Source organism: Cuculus canorus, chromosome 1 (genome assembly GCF_017976375.1).
Source record: "Cuculus canorus isolate bCucCan1 chromosome 1, bCucCan1.pri, whole genome shotgun sequence".
NCBI lineage: Eukaryota > Metazoa > Chordata > Aves > Cuculiformes > Cuculidae > Cuculus > Cuculus canorus.
The window spans coordinates 137982387-137998268 of NC_071401.1; the positions used below are offsets into that span (position 1 = coordinate 137982387).

The 15882-nt window shown below is 37.4% G+C and overlaps 1 protein-coding gene across 5 annotated transcripts in view; it reads right to left on the bottom strand.

Annotated features, from left to right (window-relative positions):
- Positions 1–3577: 3577 nt before the first annotated feature.
- BCAT1 (branched chain amino acid transaminase 1) overlaps positions 3578–15882 on the bottom strand; it is a 66641-nt gene continuing 54336 nt past the window's right edge. For all 5 annotated transcript variants that reach the window (XM_054083434.1, XM_054083424.1, XM_054083407.1 and 2 more), the window contains 4 exons: positions 14567–14652; positions 12552–12692; positions 10944–11018; positions 3578–5505 (listed from right to left, as the gene is read on the bottom strand). In XM_054083434.1, the coding sequence (XP_053939409.1) occupies positions 5464–5505; positions 10944–11018; positions 12552–12692; positions 14567–14652 (344 nt within the window). In that variant the 3' untranslated portion in view covers positions 3578–5463. The remainder of the gene's footprint in view (positions 5506–10943; positions 11019–12551; positions 12693–14566; positions 14653–15882) is intronic.

Genomic DNA, 15882 nt, shown 5'->3' on the forward strand with positions numbered 1-15882 from the left:
AGACAGCAACAAGAATCTAGCTATGTTGTCAGTACTAGTGAATTTAAACACCATTATTTTTAGTAAATTTGGATGTGGTTAACCTTGCTAGCGCTGTCAATTATATTTATTTCTATCTGAGCTACGAATTAACATTTTTTTTTCCAAATGTAAGGCCTGACTATTCTAATTCAGTACTGGTCCACCTCTGCTAAGCCCTAAAGTACTTGACTAGCTCAAGGTAGTGGAGAAGTTAGTTTTGTTTATGGATTTGGCGACGTATTTTTCAGCTATACTATAGATGGCATTCAGACTTTGAATAATCAGGGAAAATGTCCTGGAATTCCCACTAATAACCATACCATCATGCTTAAAGAAAGGCATGGATAGAAGGATTGCTACAACAAAAAAATTCACCATTTCAATACCAATACTCTATTTTGCTATTACAACTAAAAAGAGAAATACTTACAAGGAACCTACTGGTTTAGGACCTATGAATTATTTTTCCAGATCTTGAGGATAGTGTTGAAACACATCTTTTTTACACCTCTCAACTGCTAAATATTGCAGTTCAGAAAAGTCAAGATTGATAATGAGGCCTGTATCAGTGCTACATGACAAAGTGTACTTCTAGAATAGTTGTAATCTAATGGCTCTACATTGAGAGGTACAATGCTTCCTTCAAGCACGAGTTTTAAATAAGATAGCACTGTTTGAGAGGTAGAAGTGAATTCTCTTTTCAAGAACTTTCTGTATACTCATTTATATTCTGAAATATATATTTTATTTATGCATCCATACAGCAAACCTTAAATATAGTTCTCATTCAAATAATATTTTCCTTCCACATAATCAAGATACTTCCACTCAAAAGAAATCTCTGAAATACTAGTCTTCACAGGTTATCTTTCTCTACTGCTTAAAGATCTTTCTGGAGATCTTATTTGATCAGTAATAAAATAACTGTTTATGCAAAAGTTGGAGTACAGTTAAAAGAGGTATAGGTGGTAGTACCACTACTTTACACACACAAAAAGGCTAGGTAATTTGCCCAGGGTCACCAAGTCATTGGCAGTCTGTTCAGGCATTACCTGTGCAGATGGTATAAGTGCGATTCTGATCCCTGAACAGCCACAAGATGAACTGTCTCTACTACTAAAAGCAAAAAGAAGGCAAAATCTGCTTAAATGGTCACTTTTAGATATGAGACTAAGTGGCATCATGATAAAGGATGCTGGGGAAATGAGACTGCAAATCTGTGAGGAAGGCAGAGAAAGACAGCAAGGAACAGCCCACCTTGGGGTACGCTCAGCCATCATTTACACCTGCTCACCTCGCACTATAGAAGCCTGCCTCTACAACATTAAAATTTACCATCAGTAGGATCAATCCCATGCAGACAGAGCCAATATGCCATAGTCTGGCAGGCTATGCTACCATCTCTGTGTTTCATAGCAAGGCCCTATCGACAGACAGTTCATACTAAGCAATCTGTTGAGATTATGCAGATTGTTCTGGAGAGGCCATTGAATTCAAGAATGTTCCTCCTCTAGCTAGGTGGCTAAGAGATCAGTTCCAACTTTTTTTTTTCTGCCTACCTCCCTGGAATACCATGTATTAGACATACGTTTCAAATAACTTACACTACAAACTACTCTGTCAAATACGATATTTTTCCAAATTGTCAGTCTTCAGACCTGAGGAAACGTAAATATCATATAACTATGAAATAAGTATACAGGAGAGGATTATTTCTAGCTCTCTGTTGAATTATGGAACCCTAAATAGTTTATCTACAAAGAGGAGTGCAGGACAACTGCTTTTTGGCTTGAGATAGTTGAAGAGGTGTAAACAATGGCTGGACACAGAGATTTCTCACTATCTTTGCCTTATTAGACTTCCCTTCTATATTAAAAAAAAAAAAAATCATGTTTGCATTGCACTGCTACAGACTGAACAGATTATTTATTCTAAGCAGAAACCTTTATTAGCATTCTCATCAGAATCTATCGCTGTAATTTTTCAGTGATTTTGCCCTCACTGCTGATAAGAAACTAGTTAAGTAGTGCCAGTAGCTGAAGCCATAACTTTTGGCGTCAGAACAGCTTGTATGAAATGCCAGTTTAATGAAAAGTTCTCTCAATTCAAGGACTTCTTTCCTATGCATGAATCATACTCACCAAACTGAAAATTAAGGACATGCTTAATACTGAAAATAATAATCAGAAGACTGAAGGGGAGAAGAAAGAACATACAAAAATTAGAGTTCATTATAATAAAGTACCAGTATTTGTAAAACATAAGCATGTGAAAGGCTGAATCTCATTTGATCAACCCAATTAAACATTAAATAATTGCAGACAATTATGCAAATATCACACAACAATATTAATTTGTTGATCTTTTTTGAACAGTCTCAAATTCTCCTAATGTTAGACTATCTTATGTCTTAAATGATCAATTAGCAGAACCATAACTAAGTGATGAAGAATGGATAATTGCCTAGTTATGATGTACCAAACTCTTTCTATGTAAATCTCTTGCAATTAAACAAATAGGGCACAAGGAGAAAAGATGTGCAGATGTTCTTTTACAGTCTATTATTAGCTCAGGAATACTACAGTTCCCTCCTAAATTTTACAGGCAAAAATAGGGGGAATGTATACCAAATACTATTATTTACACATATTATTTCTTGCCTTTGGTTAACAGGATAAAAAAGCAGTTGCAGAATGCAGGGTAGGATGGAATGCGTCGGAAGAATTTCCTGTATTATACTGATCCATCTGTTCACTTATTTATGTTGTAAAGTTTAAAATCTAGAACCTATTCATCTGTATCCCATCTGGAAACAAACATAACTTTGAGTTGACATAGCCAGAGTAGAGCAATTAACCAAGATGTTAAAGCCAACACACAGATGCTACATGTTTTCATTCTTTTCTGCTAGAAAAGACTACACATTTCTGTGGGTCATTCCAGTTTTGACTCTTATAGTTTTGAAGTCTCCATCAGCTCAAAACGTGCAGTAAAAGGAAAGGTGTCTCTCTGTCTCAGGAAACAGCGCAAAGCCACAGTAAATGAAAATGCCTGGTTTCCTCACATAAATCACTTGCACCTAATTTAAGAAGAGTTTTACACAACTTTTAGGTTTACACTACAGTAAAATAATTTTTCTAGCTTGTCCTTATTCATTCTGAGTAGTGAGCAGATTACTGCTGGTATACTGATTCCTTCATGGGGATTTTTGATATACGATACCTGTCAACTCTATCAACATCCTGAAATGCTAAGGTATCATGCAACCACTCTGCCATGCATCTGAAGTTAGATATTTCCACTTTTCCTTTTGCTGTTGAATCTAAGATGAACATAAAGAGACAGGTTAGATAGTTCAGTAACAGGAAGCCATATGTGGTTGCTTGTTACGTGTTCTTTAGAGAGCTCCATGCCACACTCTAGTTAAAAGGCACTCTTTAGTTACGATACTTGTCTCATTGGATAAAACTCTCTACCCCATGTTGCATCTTGACATATTGCCCATGTTAATTCTTCCACCCATGTAGTTAAATTACAAAGAAAGACTACCAGCAGTTTGTAATACATGGTAAGATACAAAACGAAGACCAGACCAATGATTCGTATTCAAATGTTCAGAAAAGCAGACACACAATACTATTGCTACTGTAAGTGGAATAACATCTTGTGCTTGCAGTTGTATTCTAAAAAGAAAACTATCCAACAAGTTTAAGAATGGTTACATTGTCTGAGAGAACCTTCAACTGTTCTTCATTAAAAGATCAGATTTGACTGCAGTAAAAGATAGCAAAAGTCACAATTTGAGGGAGGGAAAGTTAGTGATGCCTAAGTAGAGGTTTTCTTTAAAATCTGATAAAAAATAAACAGGAAAGCCATAAGGCTACTTTTTAGCAGTTGCATAAGGCATGGATGGTCTCTTAGAAATTATATTTCCCCTTTTGAAACTATGTTAAATATTGCCAGTAACTACAGAGGACTTAAAAAGTATGGGAGAGATACTGTTGGTTCTTAAAAAAATAAAGTGCTAAATATTTCCCTTAATACTGGTGCATCTCTACCACAAACTATGGCAATAAATGTTTCAGGTTTATTTCTTATAGGACTCCCTTAGTGTCAATAAAGTTCCACTAGTATTACACTGAAGTAGCACTTTGGAACACTGATACAGATATGGTGATTCTTTTTGGCAAGAGATACCTTAAAGCTGTTTGACAAAGCTGTGTGCAAAAAGAGAAAGCTAATAAATATTGCAATATAACTGTTAGTGAACATTTGCAGATGTTATTTCCCTAACAATGGGCTACATGCTCTATATTCCAAATAATATGAAGACTGCATATGAGAGACTAGCACTATTTGAAGAAATGTGTACTTAATCAGACCACAACCAGAGTTTGAATGAACCTCTTTCCTTCTTGTGTTAGGTATTTTCTATTGTCAACATAGCCTGTTCCTTAACAAGTGGGCTCTGTTAAGGTACACATGTATCATTGCAGGCTGGATACATCTCACAAGAAATGGTAATGGGGATAAGAAAAACATTTTACTGATCTAAATTATGTGACTGAACGTTGAAAGAAATCCCTTAAAACAAAGGTGAGGTTGCTCTGAGGTTCAACTTTCACAACTACAGCTGTCTAATCTTATTTTCTAGACATTCACTCAGAAGGCAACACTGTGTCCACGGCACCCAGCTCTGTGCTAGGCCAAACAAAGGGTGATTTTTTTGTCTCTCCAGGGTCTAGCCTGGCCCTGTAAATCATGTATGGAAGTATGTATTCAGCTATTAGAGAGGCATGCACTGATCAAGCAGCCACCGCATATTCCTGTGGAGGGAAAGGCAGCAGGCTACCAGCGAGCATATTGTAGGCTAGATTGACTCTGGAGAATTTTGGCCTAAAGGACAGAGCTGTTATTTGATAGAGTACGCATGAGAGGATCTAGAGGGCTATGCAAATCCAAGAATCTCCCATATAAGCAGACTATGGAAGGAAAGAATGTATGGCTAAACTTAGTTTTTTCCCAAACGCGGAGCAAAAGGCAGAATAATGTCAACAGTACCCTGTGGCCAACTAACAGGCAACATCTTTGTGTTAGATGACAATGTGCTCTGCTGATGATAGCAGTTAAAACAAACCAAACAAACTGAAGAGCAGTTGAAGAGCATTTTACAAGTTTTCAGACTGTACATAAGACAAAAGGAGGCACTAAGAAAACCATTAGGAAAGTTCTATTGCTAACATTTAGCACCTCTACTAAGAAGACAAGCTTCTACTAACAGATTACAGTAGAAATCAAAATGATTGTGTTCATATTCACCGGATTGTGGAAACAATCATTCTGGGGAGCAAATTGGTACAGAAACTATGCTACGCACAGGCAGCTACAAAAGTTGTCATTATCCATGTCTGTTCTGTCTGGAGGGTCTGAACTCTTCCACATTCATGACACCAGCATTGCCCAATCACTGTCTTCTCTTCCATACTGAAACAAAGGAAAAAAAGGAGCTTAAAAATAAAAGTTAAAGGTAACAGTGTATAGTTATGATAACTTCTTATGTCTATTGTCAGAAAGATTCCTATCTCCCACTTTGACAGTATTTTACTTTGCTTCTGTCTTTGATGTGAGCAAAGCCTACAGGCAGCTAGAAGCTTTATCCATCTTCCAATAAGTAGGCTAGGAAAGGGCGATACTGATACTCACTAGAGACGATACAGAACAGTCCTGCTTCACTAGAGCTTTCCATCAATTTAATACAGTTATTCCCTGAGGTCAGTTCACTAATTCATTCATAAGTATGTCCCTGCTCAGGCTCCAATATACAAACACATTTGGTGTTATTTCTTTTTATTTTCAACATGGCTTTTCATTACAGCATTCTGGTTGAATGTGAAATAAAACCACCACAAATACCACAGAGTACAATTACATAGAACAGTAACCTAAATAAAATAAGTCAGCTTTCCATACACAAACCAAGAGGATCACCAGGCAAAAACGAAGGCAACCTCCCCTTTCCAGGGGATGATACAGTCCCAAGGCTGCACTTTTGGTTGTTAAATTGGCTCCATGTTCTAAAACTCCCACAGAGAACCCCAAAAAGGCACACAAGACTCAAGTATGTAAGTAAAGTAAAGGTAGACAGACTAGCAGCAGGTATAAGTTAGGAGCCCTTTCCCTCATAGTACCATGTTCAGGGAGCTTGAAAACAATTTTCACTGAGAAATAAAGGCTGGTTTCAGTGACTTTATATAGGCTGAAATGACCACTTGATGGTCATTTCTCCAGAGAGAATAAAAGGAAGTTCCTCCAAGTTCTGCATCAACAGGAAAGGAGATAAAGAGACATTAAAGCAGGGAAAAGGCAACAGCTCCAAATCAGGCTGAGCCAGAAAAAACACACTTGTGGATCCACAGAGGAATTATGTTTAGTTTGCTTGTGTTTGACTCTCTACTCTAGCAGGTAAAGCCCCTAAATTACCTTCTTATCTATCACACCTACTTTTTCTTTCTATTACTAATTCTGTCCTGCCGTCTGTGATGTTGTTGACTAAACACTGGTATGGTGCTACACATGACCTTAGATGAATTACTTGTTCAAAGGATTTCCAGTTTAAATTCCCAGATGCCACTGTGGTTGCCTTGGGAACTCTAACCAAAGAAAAGCAGATGTATCATTAGTTTATCATTAGTTTAACCACAAAACCACTGGACTACCCTAATGTGAAGCAATTAGGGGCCAAAGGGAGAAAAAAAAAGAGATGTTTTTGACCCTCAAATCACTGCTTCTCAAAGAAAAAGTGGCATACTCACCTCCCTCAAATCAGAAAGCAAACAAAGGCCAGGGGATTATTTTGAAGTTCTGCTGGCTTTAGGTAGTAGTATCATGTAATATTCTCATGCTAACTTGAGAAATTGCAAGGGCAGTTCTGAGTTGCCACTTGGCTGTGTTTTGAACATGCTTCCAGAATTAAAGGGGGGAATGAAGATGCTGTACCATAACGAAGATGCTTTCGTACAGAAATAAAAGCAGATTTATCTTCCTTTTCTGATTCTGACAAAGACTTTGTGACCATCAGCTAGTCAATCCCACCTCTCTTTTTCCTCCCACAGGTCCTGCTTTGTAAAAATCAACATGTCCATTCCATTCTCCTGCCCTGCTTGTTTTCCACTGGCCTACTAATTTAGAGATTAAGGCAGCTTTGAGGAAGATTTTACCTAAATGTCTGTTCACTGATGTCTTGACTGCAGTGTTTAAACTTATTTTATATCCTGTATTACAAATAATGTATCTTACACTCTCCATCCTTCCCTTCCAAGTTGCAGCCTGATCTTCACTTTAAAGGGTATAGCAAAAGCTTGTTTATTCTCGAAGTGTGAAATGCAAACACACAAAAGACATCTGAGTGGTATTTCAGTGAGTGTATTCCCAGAGAAAAGAATCTCCTCTCTAAATTTCCTGACTCAAGTGGTTACAGAAGACAATGTACTATGACCAATTCATTCATAAGCATACCATTACTGCATACAATGTAAATTATTTAATTTAAAATCTTTATCAGACTTTGGTGTTCATGATTTCCCCTTAGTGACAGAAAGGGAAACGTATATCGCAGTGCTACTACTGTCTCTCTCAATTGGCATGAGAAATGGAATCAGTTCTGCTCATGAGTTTCCAATTTGTCACTCTAGCTCTAGTTCCACTGAACAGCTGTTCAAATCCAAAGAAATCCTGTTGAACATAGAATACTTGCAAAAGAACAATGAGCAGCACACAACACAATATGGACTTGGAAACACAATAATGATGATAATCTGAAAATTTTAAACAAGCATGTATTGTACACAAGGGAATCCATATAAAGATATTAGATATGGAGCCTGCATATGTCTTGGTCACAGGCTCAAATGCAGGACCATGCTGGTGCCAAGAATTTTTACTTTTTTACAAATGTCCTTTGTCTAACTGGACACCTTGCCCTAGTTCAGGCAACAGCACAGCACAGAAACTAAAGCTGCATTTGGCTGTAATTTCCATTGCATTTTATTCTTCTGAACTTGAACATTCTTTGGAGTAACAGCCTCAAACTGTACAAATGATATGATGATAGTCCAATGTTACTGCAAAGAGATCTCTTCCCTCCTGCTAGAATATATAAAAGACTGTTGCAAAAGATCCTGAAAACTCTCCTGACAATTTAAGGATATTATATATTTCATATTTTGTGTTGCAGTATTGTTTTCTGTATAACAACCTGAGGTCCATTTGAATATGGGCTCATCTCTCCATAGACAGGGAAGTGCACAAACACAATGAGCAACCACTGACAAACACTTAGAGGGGAAGCAGCTATCATACTCTTTAAAACCATGTTTCTAATGATGAAGTGTTCTAAATCTCCTAGCTTTTTTTAAAAAGGAATTAAAAAAAAACAGAAGTAAGCATATATATAACAGTCCAGCATTTCCAGAGTGGAAAAGTGCATGTAATTAATGAACACGTGGTATTTACATAGCTGAAAGGTGAAAAGGTCTATATGCATAATTCTAAAGTGAAAAAGTCCAGGAAAGATTACTGTTACAAGCAATTTACACTTTTTCAGCCTCTTCCTGAGCCTTGACGGGGGAGGAAGCCCCAGGGAACAGGCTGGATAAAAGCTTCTTAATAATCCACTCCCTATCTGTTGGCCAAGGGAGAAAGACACATATTCCAGTGCTGTTTTCTGAATCAGAATTCTGGATTTCACATGCCATTCTTATAGAAAAGGTGCTTGCTTGTCTCATAACACAAACTGTTAAGTGGTACCTATCCTTACAAGCAACACTCAACAAGGAGACAGATCTGGTCTCAATTCTTTCTGATGCTGAGCTTTTCCATGACTGCAATTAGAAGTGATCAGTGGAGACTCAAACTGACCACATCTTGTTGCAGGCCCTAACACATATTTCATCACCAAGAAATGAGAAGGTAATACTGGAGTTACATGAGTGCTTTTAGACCTAAAGATGTCTTAAAGACTTGACATACTAACAAGATGGCTTTATTACAGAGCAGAGCACTATGGAAATGATGAAAAGTGTATCAATAAAATCAGCTTCTAGTCTGGACATACAACAACAAGAAAAATAAAGTGATGAATATCAACAGTTATACTAGATAGGTGTAACAGGCACTTGAGATGAGAAGGACAAAATGAAACTGTGTTATGTAGTGGGATTCTGGAGAAAGGTTACTGTATTCTTGTACAGTAAGATGATAAAAATGTTGCATATAACTGACACGGGAACTTGAAATAGTGAACCTCTCCTTCCCCTCAACAAATAATAAAATCTAGAACCAAAGGTGACTATGCGTCTTTCTAGCTATCTGTCCTGCATTTTGAAGACAAAGACTCAGGTCCCGAGCCATTACAGTTCCTACAGCTGAAACAATAGAAACGTAATGGGGAGTGTCTATTCTTGCCTCCATGAAAGTTGGCTCGGCCACCAACACGAAGATATCAGAATATCAGGAAATCTTTCCTCCTGGAGTTGCAGCCAGAAATGTCCAATGCTATTCTAGAGAACAAGAGATGCCGATCACGTCATCCTTCTAGAGAAAATAGTCAAGAGGTCTTGTTGCATCATTTTAGCTGCCAGTCAATGCAGAGGAAGTAGTTATTCTGGAGAACAGCAGCTGTGAATGGTGAAAATATGTAGACAAACAAGAGTACAGAAGAACCACTAAAATGACTTGACTTCCCCTATGTAAATATTGCTCCACCCTACTTGAATTAAGCAGTGAAGAAACCCCACAACGAATAAGAAATGGATTTAAACTTGGACTGCCATACAGCTAAAATACTGAATAAGTAACATTACATAAATGAACATTATTTTAGATGGGTCAACATATGACAGCAGACTGAAATTCATGAGTAGTTTTTGTTTGGGGTCTAATTAGAAGAGCACTGGGTCAGGTTGTTTCTACACATTAGTATAGGGCCTGTAAAATAGAAAGAAATATCAATTTGAAGACTTTCTTAAAAAGTTATTGTTTTCTGTGATACATACAGTTGCTAAGTGGTGCAGTACATCTCACAAGCTTTTAAGAATATTCTTAGTTCAGGGCTTACTGGCAGGATGATAAAAATTTTAGTAGCAGATGTAGAACCTCTTGAGCCAAAAGCTAAGAATGTAGAACAGTAACCCTCAGACTTGATTTGAAGAAATAATGACAATACTTTCAAGCAGCTGCTATCAGATCTTAAATAAAGAGGCTTGTAACCTGCCAAGACCTACTCTTATTTCCAAATTCACACCACCATAAATAAGGGAAAGAAAACAGACAACTAAAATAAGAAAGGCCATCATGTTCTGCTCATCTATTTGAACTGAAAGGTTTTCGACTCCTACGCTCAGACATCGAGGTCAAGTGCAGACTCCAAATAGACTTTGATATTTACCTAATCACAAAGGACTTTTTTAGAACAAGAAGCAATCATGTGATTGGAAAGATGCTGAGAAACAGAAATGGCCATCAGCTGGCTGCATGCAGTGAGAGCTGACTGCATCACCCGTCTCTTTATTGATTAGCCTACACTTGTGATCATGGTTATTAAGATGCTTCATCTATTTTCCCCCTAGAAAATGAAACAATAACAACTGTAGTGGACTTCACTGATAATGAAAACTAATGTCTTATATCTCTCATCTAGCTTCCAAGATGAACAGGGGAAAAACATATCACTTTCCATCCATATCATACTTTCTCAAGGAAAAAAAATGAAAACAAAAAAATTGGTAGAATAACCATGCCAAACAAAACAGCCTAAATTATTATATAATAGTGCTTATAGCAACACTATTAAAGACTAATTTCTGATGTTTTCAAATTTTCACCTTTTATTATTTTATCTGGTTAATGAAGCAGAAGCACCTTACCTGAATATCAGTCAGCTTATTCAGGAAACGAGTTGTTAATTGAGGTCCATTCTCCATAGTTGGTATGTGCAAATGCTGACATTGAATAAAGAAGAGATAACAGAAATAGAGTTAGAAAGAATAACATACTGTAATAATTATATATATATGTGAATATCTTAGAGTTGCCAAGAATTTTAATAAATATTTATCAAGATTCCTAGCACTTCGTACAATTAGGCAAGCACTGTTGTAATGATTTTATAGGAGGACATGCTGAACCAGTGAAAAGTTAGATTTACTGAATTGTTATACTGTTTTTAAACAAAGGCTAATCTAAGCCTTCCAAAAGATCTGTCCAAAATGGAAGTTAAATCGTACAGGCAAGAGCAGAAACACTATACATAGTATTTAATTTCAAATACAACAAGTGCATTTATAGTACTTATCAACACTCAGCACCTTGATGTTTCCAATATTATCTTAGCATCTGATAACATCAATGTATTCGATACTGGCTGCCTTGGCAGCCAAGAAGGCAAAACTCTTTCTGGGGTGCACCAAACACAAACAGCTGGTCAAAAGATGTGATTATCCTGCTGTATTCAGCATTGGTGTGGCCTCACTGTGAATACTGCGTCCTATTCTAGGTCACACATTCTAAAATGGATGTGAAGGTCCCTGAATATATCCAGAAGAGGGCAACAAAGCTAGTAAAAGCGCTGGAAGGAATGTCCTGTGAGGAGTGGCTAAGGATTTTGGACTTGTCTAGTTTGGATAAAAGGAGGTTGAGGGGTGATCTTATTGCTCTCTGCAGCTTCCTGAGGAGGGGAAGTGGAAAAAGAGGTGCTGAACACTTCTCCCTGGTGTCCAGTGATAGGACACGTGGATCTGGTTCAAACCTTCGTCAGCGAGGTCTGGACATTAGGAAACACTTTTTTACTGAGAGGTGGTCAAATACTGGAAGAGGTTTCCTAGAGAGGTGTTCGACATCCTAAGCCTGCTTTGATTTCAAGAGTCATTTGCACAATGTCCTTAACTTGGTTTAACTTCTGGTCAGCCCTGAATTGGTCAGGCAGTTGAACTAGATGATCATTGTAGGTCACTCCCAACTGTGAAAGTCCTATCCTATTCAGTTCTATTCTATGTATTTCACCTTATTAATTCAAGAAGTATCACCTAACAGACATTTACTGTACTTGTCCTATTTAATGGAACAAAGCACATCCATATATACAGTTGGAACAATTTAACTTTCTGAACTAACTTTGTGCTGGCTAAATAGCATCAGGTCAGCTAAACAGGCTGAATGCCTGTGCATTTCTACCTGTGCAGGAGAAATCTCCTTTTGGTTTTTTTTTTGTTGTTTTGGGGTTTTTTCCCTCCTCCTTTTCCCAGGAACTGTGATTTTATGATTTTAATTATTAAAAATTCCCAGAAGATGAGAGAAAAAGTTTTCTTCTGATAACACAGTAGTAACTCACTTGGGAAACAACATACTGACACTGTTCATCTTTCCAGCGCTCCTTTTCTATCTCACCTGTTTTTTTACTTCAGCTACAATTAATTATGATAAAATTCTGATGAAAGAAGAAAAAAAGGATGGCAGAGAAAGAGACATTTTCTTACCTTGCCTTTATATAAAATTTTAGAGATAGGACATACAATGCAAGCTGTTCCAGCACCGAACATCTCCTTTACTCTGTTCTCTTCCAAGGCAACTGTCAGGTCACTCATGGTGATGTATCGCTCAGACACTTTAAAGTCTCCCTGCACAAGAAGAATCAACCATAGAAATTGTAAGAAGTTTAAAAATCGTTTGTATTTTTGTTTTCCATGTTGAAACATCTCTAACAGAGCTGTTAGCCTAATTGCAACCAGTCAAGTTTTGGCCGTGATCTTGTAATCAATCTTTTCAGGTCTCCCAGTATCACATAAGATAGACTCTAATTAAAAGAAGGACCTCCAATAGAGCTGGTGGTTTGCCAGATGCAATGCTGGTAGCTAAGTGGCACCTCCTTCTGCTTTGGTACATAATATCAATATTGCACTAGGGAATAAAACAGCAGAATTTGTCATGGGTTACGTGACACAGGAGCAGACTACTGCTAGAGTTTGTACAAAACTTAATTAGGAGAGCTTTGCATCCCACTCTCGAGCAATGCCTAAGCAAAATACATTCTGTTAATTCCACCTGTAATGCCACTTAGATGCAATACATTTCTTTAATCCCTGGTGAAAATTTGCACTGTAGCCTGCACACAGCTGTCACATACAAATATTAACTGTACTAAGGGTATGAGGAAAGCAATTCACACTGGACAGTTTTAACACAAGAATTGTTTTATTTCCTACAAGTGTTGAAGAATGCATAGCAAGCGATTGAAAGGATATGTTTAAAGAACAATAATAAACGTAAAGCTTTGAAGTTTTTATTTCATGCATTTATGTGGGCTTTGTTGTTCTATCAGACCAAACTAAAGCTTAGACCTTGTTTTAAATGCAATATTTTTAACATGGGACAGATATGCTCAGGACAGCAGAAACCATGATTAGCTCTGGACAGGATAGTAGTTGGAGAGAGAGGTAGGGACAATTTGTAAGCAGAGGTTCAGATGGATTAGGGAATGGAGGTCAGGAAGAAGAGAACAGCCTTTGTGAGGGCAAAAGATACCTAATTGTTCAAGAGGGCTCAGGTGAGAGTCTGATATCTCAAACAAGCATGATAAACTGGGAATATCTGCTTTGTAAAGAAGATGGGACTGAGAAGTGTCCATACTTACCTGCACTAGGAGAGTACCAATATGGATAAAGATGCATAAGAGATCTGTGCAAGTCAAAAAGTGGCACATATTCGCCACGAAGAACATGTCTCTTCGCTACAAATTAGATTTCAGTGATATAACTGTGAACTGTATTCCACGATGTCTTTCAGCGTCAGGTGCTTGGAAGCTGAGTTAATACTAGGGGGAAAGTATCACAAATGCCCATACTATTCCTATTACTCCTCCGCAGGCATAAGCCTTGCCAAAACTAGTAGACAGGATATTAGGTTTGATGAGCCTTTGGCTGTATAGTATTCTTATCCAAGGAGCAATAAATCCTTTGAAACACAGTACAGGCCGAGTGAACAATTTGCTGCATTTCAAGATCTGAGGCAGTCCCAAGTGTCCAAATAAGTACTTGGGTGGCTACATTATAGAACCGGAATCTGAAAGCAGACAGATGACTTCAAGAGTGCGGCTGGATTTCAGGCTGCATGCTAGTTACGAGAAACAAAGGTGGAAGCATGAGAACTGAGTGGAGAAACAGGGTGGTGATGACTGAAGTATAGTTGCAGTCATGCACAGTAATTCTTTGTTTCCTTGCTTTAGGTCTCTGGTACCAGTGGACTAATGAGAATTTTCTTGTTAAATACTACGCAGAGCTACTTCAACAAGCTTGGTATTGTTCTACGTGACAGGTGTCGGCATTCTGATGATGTTGTCGGGAATCTAAGAATTAACATGCCTTTAGTTCTAATTTAGGTTGAGGGATTTGACCAGATCAGTTAAACTTCGAGATACTGAGTACCAGGCATGCTTAATGTCATCAACGTTACACATGATAGTGGAAATCTTTACTGCCAAGTTCAAAACACTCACCCAGTTGCGTGCCAGATCCAAAATGCTTTGTCTTGTCACTCCTGGAAGGATGATGCCATCTAAAGGTGGGGTTGCCAGTTCATTTTCTGTCAAACAGAACAAACAGAAACACTAGTTGAAAAACAGTGAAACAAAAATAATGTTTACACCAAACATGAAAATTAAAAAGCAGTCCAATGATATCAGAACTGTTCCCTACTCAGTTAGAATCACTTATCAGAGTTCTATTAGACCACAAGTTACACAAATTCAACTCCAATAAATTGGTGTTGAGTGTTTGGAATCTTTTGAGTAGACTTCAGTGGGTGGGGAGGAAACACATTTAATACATTCATAAATACATAGTGAAAGCCTAGTAATAGACTTTATTCCTCAGTGTATTATGGATTCACTGTATAACTACCCGTAACCATTGAATGTCTGAGTCTTCAAATTCAGAATAGAGAGGCACACGGGAAAGCCATGCCTAAACATCCCAGGGCAGACCATGACTTCCCCTGAACTGATTCACTTAATTTCAGAGTATGGTGTTCGGTATACCTACTTCTTCGTATTAATATGAAATGTCTATTTGAAATTTTGAGGCTCATTTGCTGAACAAGAAAGGCATTGGAAACACTGACAAATGCATCTTGAGAGGAGACTTCCTTAATAATCTTTGGTCTTAATCTAGACATTGGGTTTTTTTCCCCTAATTTTCTTTTCACAAAAAAGAGTAGTCTTAATGAAATTTTAAAAGTACAAAAAAAATCAAGTTGTTCAACTAGTTTAGTTTGTTGGCTTGTTTTTCTTGTTTTCTTTTGAAAAGGAATATTCGGATAAATGCTCATCTACCACAACTAATGAAATGGTGGATAAATGGTCATCCATACTTGGTAAATACATAGAAGTTTGTATGTAAAATCAGAGTTAATCTTTTTCATTTTAAACCATCACTTTCATTTCAAGCTGTCACATAACATAGTCAGTGGTTTCTATTATCAGAGAATACCGAGCATTTACTGTTTCAGACAGCTAGACACTTTAAAGACAGCCTCAAATTTGCACTGAGAAGTGAAGATATCCATGATCTCTCAGTAACACTCTTCATATTTTTTTTTCTAAAAATTTTCTCTCATTGTAATTGCTGCTCACTGTCCATTCTCTTGGGAAACGTCTGTTACCTTTCAATGCAGCCCCCTGGATCAATTTATTTGGACTAGAAGTTTTTCCTGCTTATACTTCCACGTTCCTTTTATGAGAATCCACACAGACATAGGTAATAAATTTAAACTGCCATGACAAAATGTATTAAAAAGTTATCCTAGAACTGGCTA